At 44.0% G+C, this 12,311-nt stretch overlaps 1 protein-coding gene across 2 annotated transcripts in view; it reads right to left on the reverse strand.

Moving 5' to 3' along the window:
* Nedd4 (NEDD4 E3 ubiquitin protein ligase) overlaps positions 1–12,311 on the reverse strand; it is a 97,251-nt gene that overhangs the window by 15,319 nt on the left and 69,621 nt on the right. For both annotated transcript variants that reach the window (XM_041679407.1, XM_041679405.1), the window contains 6 exons: positions 11,201–11,266; positions 8,774–8,893; positions 4,635–4,715; positions 4,322–4,376; positions 4,172–4,230; positions 2,894–2,959 (listed from right to left, as the gene is read on the reverse strand). In XM_041679407.1, the coding sequence (XP_041535341.1) occupies positions 2,894–2,959; positions 4,172–4,230; positions 4,322–4,376; positions 4,635–4,715; positions 8,774–8,893; positions 11,201–11,266 (447 nt within the window). The remainder of the gene's footprint in view (positions 1–2,893; positions 2,960–4,171; positions 4,231–4,321; positions 4,377–4,634; positions 4,716–8,773; positions 8,894–11,200; positions 11,267–12,311) is intronic.

The following is a 12,311-nucleotide window of genomic DNA, read 5'->3' on the forward strand; positions in this document are numbered from 1 at the left end:
GTGCCCACAGCCGTTTCCTTTAGTAAAACCGTCAGGAAAAGCCCCACCCTCCCTGCTCAAGAAACAGGGTCCATTCCTGTTACCCAGGTTAGTCCTGCACTTGTTCAGGCTAGCCTAGGACTCAAGATCGACTCAACAGCACCCTCCTCCTGGACTTAAAGGTGTGCACCCCCACATCTAGCCGTATGGTCTTAACATTTTTCTACAGGGACAGAATGTAGGCTTTCTCCCCGAATTACATCTGATTTTTATGTCCACAGAAGCTACAGCCAGTAAGAATAAACCCTAGAAAGTATTTTGCCAGTAGTGCATTCCATGTTGTTATAGGTTTGACCATACTGCACCAACAACCCACCTACTGCTTGGCCACCGGCCTACTGCCGGCTCCTCCACCTCCCAGTCCTTACTACCGTCCTAGGCTCAGATTCTACATGTGATGGGTTCAATCATCCACTCTTCACAACAACACTACGATAGACTACCATCTCTGCTTTAACAGGAAGAAACTGCAGACAACAGAAGAGGAAAGTCTAGCTTTTCAGCCTCTCTCTTCCTGTAGGAACACTCAGCTCCTTCATCTCTCGTACGTCCTGTGCTTCAGAGACACGTGCAGGTAACTATGCCTCAGCTCCCACTGTAAATACTATAATGTATCTGAGTGTTTTATCCCTGAGTGCACAACTGTCCAGTGGGTACATTCTCAGTACTCTGTGAGCTCAGAGAAAGACAGACAAGCGCTTAGGAGAATACATCACCCTGCTAGTGTATTTAGGGAAAACAGAAACTTAATAGAAACAGCTCACAGAAGCCACATAGGCACCGCACCGGTCTCTCCTGCTGCTCGTGCAAGTTAAACAGTGTTAGGACTGGAGAAAAGTGGTGTTTAAAGACTAATACCAGGGGCCTGGAGAGATGGCTTAGTGGTTATGAACACAGCTGCTCATCCAGAGGGCCTGGGTTCAATTCCTAACACCCACATGGCAGCTCACACCTGTGTGCAACTCCAAGATCTAACACCCTCACACAGATACACATACAGGCAAAACACCAATGCACATTAAATAAAAATAAAAAATTAGTTAAAAAAAAAGACTAATTACCAGGGAACTGGTGCAAGTGAGTACCCTGTTCTGGGACAGGCCCCATAGTTGGGCTAGGGATGGGAAACAAGAACTAAAATTGGGGTGTCAGATGTACGTCCTCAAGGACGGTGCAGTATTGTGTACGTGCATGTGCAGCTGAAGTCAGTATTCGATGCCTTCCTCACTGCGCTCCACCTTATTTATTGTTTGTGTTTTTCCTTTTGAGACTCATTCTTACTATGTAGCCCTGCCTGGCCTGGAAGTCTCTATCTAGACCAGGCTGGTTTCAAAATCACAGAGACCTGCCTGTTTCGGCCTCCTAGGTCCTAGGATTAAAGATGTGCACCACCAGGCAAGTTCCCATCTTTTAAGGATATTTTGGGTTTTTTTTTTTTTGAGATACAGATTCTCTGTATAGTTCTAACTATCTTGGAACTCTCTATATAGACCAGGCCAGCCTTGAACTGCCACTGCCTCCTGAGTGCCCAGCAAGCACTTTAACAACTGGACTATATACCACCTTTCCTGTCAAATGCTTTAAAATCAGAACACTTAAAATACAAAACGATTTTTAAAATAATTAAACACAAATTAACACAAAGCTATTGTTTAAGTATATCACCAAAGTTCTGGAGAATTTAAAAGTCCTTTTCTATTTTAAAAATTCTGTTGGAAAACATAACATAACATAAAAATTTTTGTTAAATTTGTGAAAAACTCTGGTATCCAACCCACCATTTTGAATCACTTGAGGGTCACCAGCTTGGAACCCTAGAAAGTACAACACAACATTGCCACCTAGTAGCCATGCTCCTGAACTGCAGGAAAAGGAAGAGGGTACCAGCACATAAGGAAGGGATTTAAAATATTACACCAAAGGATGGGCAGATGGGTTAAATTGTAAACATAATTGAAGTCTGATAATGGGGAAAAAAGTGTAATGAACGCAGCCGACAAACATAAGAAAATAAGTAGCAATACCACCATTGTCACCTCTGTTCACTGTTAATTTTTATCCATCCTGGGGGAATCTGATGTCTCAGGTCACCTCCGGACCCCCCACAATTAAAAACTTAATTTGTTGTTTTGTTTTTTTTTGAGACAAAGTCTCACTATGTACACTTAGCCACTCTGGAACTCTCTCTATAGACCAGGCTGGCCTTGAATTCAGAGATCTGCCTGCCTCTGCTTCCTGGGTGCTAAGATGAAAGACTTTGCACCACCATATCCAGTCTTTAAAATAATAATCTTTGAAAATCATGAGATATGACTGAAGAGGTGGCTCAGAGGTTAAGAGCACTCACTCACTATTCTTCCAGAGGACTCAGGTTCAATTCCCAGGACCCACACAGCAGCTCACAACTGTCTACAACTCCAAGATCTGATACCCTCATATAGACTTACAGGCAAGGAAAACACCAATGCACATAATTTTTTTTTTAAAGGAAATAGGCACCAGATCAGGCACATATGTGGCGTGCATGCATGTATATAGGCAAAACACTCACAGATACAGAATAAATCAATCTTCAAAAAAATAATTTAAAACTCTTTAAAACACATACACCCCTTTTCCCTATGAGAAAGTGACCGCTGAGTCCTCAAACATAGCAACTGTATCTGTGACTGTGTGTCCCGTGTAGTCCCCCCTCCTTAGAGAACAGCAACTGTATCTGTGACTGCATACCATACTTCTCCCCTCACCCCCCCTCCTTAGAGAAGAGCCCCCTCTCTTTCCCCAGAAGATGGCTCCCTCTCCTCCCCCAGAACACCCCTACCCCCAGTTGAGTGGCAGTTACAATGTCACTAACCTGCTTCTTCAGCTTTCTTCGGAAGAACTCGTACTTCCTTTTGTAATCCCTGGAGTAGGGCACTGCCTTTAGTTGAAACATTTGGAAAAACAAAGTTTAGATTGGTTTTATACTGGAACAGTGTTATTAGCTCCCTCTGGATAACTTATGAATATATACAAAGGAAAAACTATTTGGAAATTAGAAGTTTCATTTGAAGAAGAGCACACAGAAGGCTTATTATTTTAAATTCTCTTTAAGATAAAATTGAAGTCAGCAGTCATTGTGGCAATTTTCTTCATGCATTTTTTTTTTTAAAGAGTCGCTCTATGTATCAATGGCTGGCCTCAAACTCTATGTAGACCAGGTTGGCCGCGGCTCAGAGATCTGTCTGCCTCCGCCTCCCAAGTTCTGAGATTAAAGGCGTGTGCCACCATTTCCAGCTCATTCAGTATTCTTAAAATGCGACATGCCAGAGGCAAAATAAGTCTTTCAGGTAGAGACAATTTAGAAACAAAATTTTCTACTTCTGAAAAGGCTTTGAAAGTGCTTTCTCTATTAAAGGAACCAATTGGAAAATGCGTTTTCCCTTGGACTTCCAGGCGTTCCCTTTCTTTCTCATTATTTTAAAAAGACTACATGCCGAGATACTAGACACTAATCTAAAAAACCTTACGTTCATTTTTATTAATTTTTGTGAATTAACCAAGTCTGAAGGACAAAAATGGAAAGAGCAGCTGTAGAAGAGAAGTCATTTTTCTGTAGTTAACCCGATTCAAGGGCAGTGTAACTATGGTACAGTGTAATATTTCTATAAAATATGAGTAAGGGCCGGGCAGTGGTGGCGCACGCCTTTAATCCCAGCACTCGGGAGGCAGAAGTAGACGGATCTCTGTGAGTTCGAGACCAGCCTGGTCTACAAGAGCTAGTTCCAGGACAGGCTCCAAAACCACAGAGAAACCCTGACTCGAAAAACCAAAAAAAAAAAAAAAAAAAAAAAAAAAAAAAAAATAAAAAATGAGTAAGGCTTAAATAGTGGCTCTTTGCAATGACTGACTAAAAACCATTCATCCTGACTCTGGCTGGCCCTTCTGTGGTTTGCACTGTTTTAGATGGGCAGGTGTCAACCCAGGCTGAGCGGCTTACTGCCCCAGATTCTGATTGAATCTCACTGCCCAAGCTTGTGGTGTGCAGTAAAACGGCGAAGAGCAGGCACAGTGAGGAGGGAGGGGAGGCCTGCAGAGGCTGTTCCTTTGAGTTCCACCTTTGACCTAGAGCACCAGGATGCCGGGGACTTACTGGTCCAGTTGTTGCCACGTTCTGGGTCCGAGGATCTTCCCACTGTGTCTTTTTTGTATCTAGGAAGGAAAAGAGAAAAGATGTTCCTCTTCCTCATGTCTACAACCGAACACTACAAGAACTGCAATAGAGAAGTCACGAGGCACGTACTGTGGTTTATATAGAAGACTCGTCCGTCTGTGTGGGTTCTCTCTTCCCATCCTGGCTGTAATGAAACATTTGTTGCAATTATTTTATTTTAGCACCAGACCTTAGATGATTATTAAAAAAAAAAAAAAAAGAACCAGAAAAGAAAAACTAACCCCCCAATACAAACAAAAATTCCCCCCAAAATAGCATTAGTTATATGCTTAACTTTCACATATTTTTAGCAGAAAGAATCAATAGTTTAATAACAATGTTAGTTATAGTTAAATAACTCCCATATTTGAAGGTATCAGGTTAGCTCAGCAATAGAACTTACAGGTAAAGGTCCCAGGTCATTAGATGAGTCGACTGGAGTCTTTGCTTTCAGATGAGCAGGGATTTTCGATCTTGGGTCATCCTTTATTTGGTTAAGTCACAAATAAAATAACACACGTACTTTAAAATAACGACAGCCACTGTGTTATAATTGCTTTGTAAAGTTGACAGATATTTAAAATACTCTCTTTGGAATGGGAGAGACAGCTCAGTGGGTAAAGCATTTGCCAAGAGAAAGTGAGGAACGGAGTCTGGATCCCCTGAACCCAACAGGCACCATGGCCTGTTGTAATTGTAGCCTTGGATGGAGACGGGATCCCCATGGCAAGCTTGCTAGGCAGAGCAGTGGCACAGACGAGCTGTGGGCTTGAGTGAGAGAGCCTGCCTCACCTAGTTATTACAAGAGCAATGCAGGATGATTTCTGGCATCAGTCAGGCCTCCGCATGCACACGCAAACACACACACACATGCAAACACACACACACACACTGTTTCTCACACATACATGCACAGAGGCAGCAAGTACATGTGTGGACACACACACACACAAAACATGCACGCACACACATGTATACATGAAAATGGAAAAATAATGAAATTAAGTATTATATGTTTTTGGCTTTCTGAGGCAGAACTCAAACAGGCCAGACTGGCCCTGGAGCCCTGATCCTCCTACTTCAGTCTCACGAGTGCTAGGATTACAGGCACATGCCATCTTACCCACTTAGCCTTAATTCCTTCGCCTGTGACTTACTTCTCCTCCTAGCAGATAGCGTGGTGAGGTCGTCCCATTGAGAGGTAGATAAGGTCACTTCCCAGGGGATCAGCACTGATGTCTTGCACTGAGACCACTTTACCCCACTGAACCACATCTGGGCCAGTGAGATAACTCAGCAGGCCTGACAACTGTGTTCAATACCTCTGCAAGTTACCCTCTGACCTCCACACACATACATGTACACATACAGGATAGAGAAATGCATGGCTATAATCAAACAAAGAAATGAATAAGTAAATAGGACCACATGTTGTGTTATTTGTTTGAGTACTGGTTATTATTTTTTTTTTTTGAAAGATCAGAGGGTAGCTTAAAAAAAGAAACTAAGATAAACTCACATCTTAAAGAAGAGAACAAAGTTCAATTTACTTGGATTAATGAATGTATAATTACTTCAATATTATTATATTAGTCAAGCTCTTTTAAATTTGTTTAAGCTTTGCTGACCTTTTGAAATAGTTACTAAGTCTCAAGTGTTATGTTTGGAGAACTTCTTGTTGGTGATGAGCTAAATACCAAACAATTTTAAGGCTTAAACTAAACTGATGAGGGCTCTGAATTAAAAGCACTGGCTGTTCCTTCAGAGGACCAGGGTTTGGTCTCTGCTGTGGCCTGGCACATTAATTAATTAAGTCATACTGTAAAACTATAGAGACCTCACAAATAAAGAATATAATTAAAATAGCTAGTTTAACCTGTGGCCCACAACCATCTGTGACTCAGATTCCAGGGAATCTGACACTCTTCTGGCCTCCATGGATGCACAAGCATATATGTAGGCAGTCATACATAAAAGAATGTAACTAAATTCTACCAACGACAACAACAAAATATCTGTCCTTCATGGAGTCTTTCTGATAATATTAATAAATGAGATAGAAACTTGAAAGTGCTTTGAAAATAGAAAATATAAAGGTAAAAACCTATTACTAAAAATCTTTCTAAGCCTTTGTGACTAATGAGCCAGAAACTAGAAACAGAAAATAAATACGAACACCTTCATAAAATCCAATATAATCTCAAAAAGAAGCATAAATGTACGCTGAGCACAAATAATATTACTAAGGCTCCCTGGAGCTGGGCAAGTGGCTCAGTTGGAGAGCAGTCACCTCCGTGCACAAAGCCCTGGCTTCCATTCCCAGAAGAATGGGATTCCTACAGAGCCTCGTGCGTGGGACTTCGGAGGTGGAGGCAGGAAGATCAGGAGTGCAAGTTCTAGGGCAGCCTGGACTACATAAGACCCTACTTCAAACAGAAAAACAAACCCACCCGAGACTTTTACAGGTAACTCATGGACTATTAGGAAAGCACACTACACTAACACATGTGACAGATGCAGAAGCAGCTCTTGCTATGATGTAAACTGAGGCGCGTGGAAGTTACCCAGGTTGTGGTTTTGGTGTTGTGGTCAATAAAGAAAGGCCTCCCATTTGGTGCATGCCGGACTTCCCAACCTTTAGGAAGGAATCCTTGCCCAGTGTCAGACGCTGAACTCGCCTGCTGAGTTGGGTCACTGGGGGGGAGCTGTGGCAGAAGGCCTGCTGAACTCTGGCTCGATGGCAGCTGACTGGTCTCCGCTGTGGCCTGGCACATTAATTAAGTCATACTGTAAAACTATAGAGACCTCACAAATAAAGAATATAATTAAAATAGCTAGTTTAACCTGTGAAGAGAACTGTTTGCACACTTGCAAACCAGTCCTAAACATATGAGACTAACTCTTTTTTTTTTTTTTTTTTTTTGGTTTTTCGAGACAGGGTTTCTCTGTGGTTTTGGAGCCTGTCCTGGAACTAGCTCTTGTAGACCAGGCTGGTCTCGAACTCACAGAGATCTGCCTGCCTCTGCCTCCCAAGTGCTGGGATTAAAGGCGTGCGCCACCACCGCCCGGCTTGAGACTAACTCTTAAAGACTTGTTTCTATTATGTGGAGGGTGTGTGTGTATGAGTGCAGAGACGAATTCCCTTGCTGGAGTTACAGACGGTGGCGAGGCCCTGATGTGGATGCTGGAAGTGAACTTGAGTCCTCTGGAAGAGCAGCAAGTGCTCTGAAATCACTGAGCCATCTCTCCAGGCCCAAATCACGAACATTTTAATTTTTTCCCTGAATTTTAAATAAACTTTTCTATAAAACTGTTTCTTATAATAATTTAGCCAACTAATTTATAATAATTTTCTCAGCTAATTAACACACAGTAAAATGACTGCCCCAGGAGCTACGGGGCAAGGAGGGCACAGAGCAGACAGCAAGCACTGCCCACGAAGACTCAGTGGGAACATCCCCCAGCGCAGGAGTGGCTAAAGGGCCAGTGAGACAGCTGCATGGGCAAAGATGCTTGCTGCCAAGCCCGAGGACCTGAGTTTGATTCCCCAGAACCCACATGGCAGAAGATGATCAAGTCCTTTAAGTTGTCCTCTGACTGACACACACACACACACACACACACACACACACACACACACACGCACTGTGGTGTCCATCTTCCATAAAAAAAGAAAAAAATTTCAGTGAAAGAAATGGAAATAAGATAGAATAAACATATTATCAGTCTGCTACATGGAAGAGGTCACAATTATAAACTTCTTTTAAAAGTTTATTTATTTAATTTTATATGTGGGTTTTGCTTGCATGTATGGCTATGCACCAAGTGCATGTAGTGTCCATGGAGGTGAAAAGAAGGCATCGAGTCCTTAGAACTGGAGTTACGGATGGTTGTGAGCCTCCATGTAGGTGCTAAGTACTGAACCTGTGTCCTCTGCAAGAGCAGTCAGTGCTCTGAACCACCGAGCCAAGGCCCCAGTCCATAATTACAGATTTCAGGGACACCCATCACCAAGACCACCCATTAACAAACTATCTGAACAAGGGCTCAGGGAGACAGCTCTGTGGATAAAGTGCTTGCCATGGCTGTGCAGACCAGAGTTCAGATCCACAGCACACAAAAAAGCCAGGAGGACATGGTGGCCAGTTTACAATCCCAGTGTCTAAGAGATGGAGACCAGATCCCAGAAAAAACTCCAAATTCAGCAAAAGAGCCTGACTAAGCAAATAAAAGGGAGAGCAACTGAGGAACAGACATGATGTCCTTTAGTCTTCCACACACGCATGCACTCTCAAATTCACACACACACACACACACACACACACACACACACACACACCAAATGAAACAGCAGTCACTGAAAGTAGTAATCATGCAATGGACTAGATTATGATTTTGCTCTCCTAGCCCCGATTAGATTTGCCTCATGTAATAACACACACTGGAGTCCACAGGAGACGGCAGAACAAACACAAGACACCAAGTGTGCAGTCCGAGCTCACCCGGGAAGCTGTAAGAAGACAAGCTAACGGTGCAGAGTACCTGCATGGTGGGCTTGGCCCACGTGGTTGTTCTAGAATTGTGGTCTACATAGTATGACCGTCCTCTTTCATCTTGTTTTTCTTCCCAACCTGGCGGCAATCCAGATGAAGTAGGCAAAAGCTAACGCATAACAGAAAAACTCCGTGTTAACCGGGGAGAGCTCCTGATGGAAGCTCAGGGCCTTTCTTCACGGCCAGTGCTCTAAAATGACCCGTAATTTATTTTGAACTAAAACTCATCACAACAGAAAATGGGCAGATGATACATTGTAAATTTAGAACAATGAACTTCATTTTAAATCATCTTTTAAAATATATACAAAACAGTAATTCATTTGGAAAGAAGGAAAAGAGACAATGAGCATGATAAAACATGTCAACACCAGAAGCCATATGCTTAGGGACACACGCGTGCACACACACACAAACTGAGGAGATTATTGCGAACGCTGGCCACTCTGCAGACGGTAAAGTGAGACTTTGGAAATGGTTCCTAAGAGAAGCAGGTGATGTCTGAACTGAAGCACACTACCCCAGAAACCACATTTAAGTACAGAGGCAGGGATCTTGGTGAGTCTGAGGCCAGTCCGACCTACTATGTGAGTTCCAGGCAAGCCAGGGGCTCCACAGTGAGACCTCATCTCTGCTAACATATGTTCTGGCATAATCAGACAAGAGAGGATGTGGATCCCAAAACAGGGTAAAAGGGTAGTCCCCTGTGCCCTCTATGATTTGGTGTCATGTGACCAGGCCAGTGGGCTTCAAAGTCAGGTGGGCCCTTATCCTCAGCATAGGATGGAAGGAATCTATCGTAAAGATATGTCTCTGCCTAAGGCGCCTTTTGATTGGTTTTAAAAAGAGCTAAACAGCCAATAGCTAGGCAGGAGAGAATAGGTGGAACTTCTGGGGAGAGAGAGGAACTTAGGAAGTATCCAAGCACGCGGGAGATGCCAGTGAGACATGGAATAAGTTGGATATACAGAATGGAAGAAAGGTAAAAGCCATGTGGCAGAAGACAGATTAAGAGAAACAGGTTACATAGATGAACAGAAATGGGTTAATTTATGTTATAAGAGCTAGCTGGGAACAAGCCTAAGGCAAAGGCCAATCTTTCATAATTAATAATAAGTCTTCATGTCATTTGTGGGCTAGTGGTTCCAAAAGAAAGTCTGACTACAGGAATCTTTTTCAGTAGGGAACCATCTTTTTAAGACAGATGAGCCAGTTCCCTAGGCAACTCTCGAGCTGATGATGCTGCAGCTTCAGCATCCCCACGATGTCATCCTCCCATGAAGGTACAAAGCTCTTTTCTCCTAACTGATATACAGACTCAGCATCCCCACGATGTCATCCTCCCACGAAGGTACAAAGCTCTTTTCTCCTAACTGATATACAGACTCAGCATCCCCACGATGTCATCCTCCCACGAAGGCACAAAGCTCTTTTCTCCTAACTGATATACAGACTCAGCATCCCCACGATGTCATCCTCCCATGAAGGCACAAAGCTCTTTTCTCCTAACTGATATATAGACTCAGCATCCCCACGATGTCATCCTGTGAACGCACTAACCTTGTTTCTCGTAACTGATACACAGACTGCCGTTCAAAGGTGGGATGATTGGTGGGAAAGCGAGGTCCTCCCAAGAGGAGAAATGGAATGTGCACACAGATGAGAGAGGAAGAGAATTAGGGTTTTGAGAATAGCCAGGCGTTTGGAAGAAGGCAGACAGGAGCCAAGGTGGCAGGCAAGGGGAAGGGAGGGCTGAAAAGGCAGGCGCCTCAGAGTTTAATTCTATTTGAAAAGACAAGTGAGGCTGGGGATATAGCTCATTGGTAGGGTGCTGATCTAGAAAGCACTCTGTGCCTGTAGTTCTAGCGCGTGGGAGGTGGAGGCAGGAGGACACATGAGATCCTGTCACAAACAAAAGTGACTACGCAAGGCAGTGAGAACTTGGCACAGTAAGAGGGGAGCCAGGAAGAAGACGGAGTGAGAGATCACTGTTCATCAGCACAGGTCTCTACTGAGTGTGGACTGAGACCAACGGGAAAGGAGGCGCCAGGAGATGAACCTCGAACCTGGCCACTGGTACACACACTGGACTGAGGGATGACATCCCTCATGGGACAACATACATAGGGCAGGTCTGGCTGTTGGGTGCCAGGTCGGGACACAGCTGGTGCTGTGGATCATGTGTGCAGTAGCAGGGGCCCAGCACCTCCCAGCAGCACGGAGAAGCCAAATTCCACCCACCATCATCAGCAGGGGCCTGCTTTCCATGAGAGGCAGTTCTCTTAGGTTGTACCCCGCGTCTCCTCAGTCCCCTGCTGGGCAGTCACTCACACTCAGGGTTGTGATATGCAATAATTAAAAAACAACTGAGCTTTCTATCTTTCGTTCTTGGCTAAGGGGAGAGGAGAAAACTCACCACAGGAAGTGCAGGCTGTTCCTCAAAGATACAGGCTTGCGAGCTGCCTCTCTGGTTGGAATGATTCTTGAGGGGAGGAAACAGTAAGGCTTTTAGGTCTCCCCTCAGGGTGCAGACAAGGAGCAGGGTGAGGGTGATGCTGGGAAGGATGAGGCTAAGAAACAAGGGAAGACCCATGGGGGATGCCTCCTCTCTCCTCCCTCCACCCCCAAAAGGGCGAGTTCTGTGTGCACGTTCTCTGCTCGCTGGCTGTCCACAGATGGGCTTGGGCTCTCTCTGTGTACATCTATGCTAACTCATCCTTCATCCTAGTTGGTCTTTCTAACTAGTGCTCAATACATTTACCTTTCCTGATGGTTACAGTGTGGTTCTTGTTCTTCCTAAATCAAATTCTCACCATTTGCCACCTTAGTTACTTCAGCAGTGGCAAGGGCTTCCTACTGCAGCCAGAGGGCTAGATTGAGTCCCCTGGTTCTCTGGCTGAAGCCTTCAACGGAGCTTCAGCTACCACTCTGACGTACAGCACCAAACACAGTGCTTCTGCCCTGGGCCCGCCTCTTCCTCAGCTCCAGTCACTTCCGGCCTCACAGTCCACCACTGGGCATTCCACTTCAATGACTTACTTCCTGGAAATCCCATAGTCTCTCTTCCCCTTTCTCTTGATATACAAGCTCTTACCACTGACTGAAATATCTTGTTTTTGTTATTAAATGACATCAAAACTTATAAACACACATACACAAAATCAGAATATCCCAAATTGTATTGTTTATACAGGTAACAAGATGGCCAAACAATCTAAGTTCATCACAACAGGAAAACAGTGGATACTTTTAGGACAACTTGTACATAAGCCATGCCAAAAGCTGAAGATTGGCTTCGGTGACTTTAAAAGAAGTACATTGGTATTCATGGAAACAGTCCAATTAGCAAGTGAAAAAAAGTTACCAAAAAGAATATATAAGACGATAGCAAGGGGACAAGAGTGAGACACATGCTCTGTATGCAGAAGACTGAGTTTGACTCTCACACCCCAAACCAACTAACACATCAACACAAATGAGAAACACATATACAAGTAAACCATTTACAGTTATGTCCAGAGGACCAG

Source organism: Microtus oregoni, unplaced genomic scaffold (genome assembly GCF_018167655.1).
Source record: "Microtus oregoni isolate MIOR12 unplaced genomic scaffold, Mior012 000032F_ref0000030, whole genome shotgun sequence".
Classification (NCBI taxonomy): domain Eukaryota; kingdom Metazoa; phylum Chordata; class Mammalia; order Rodentia; family Cricetidae; genus Microtus; species Microtus oregoni.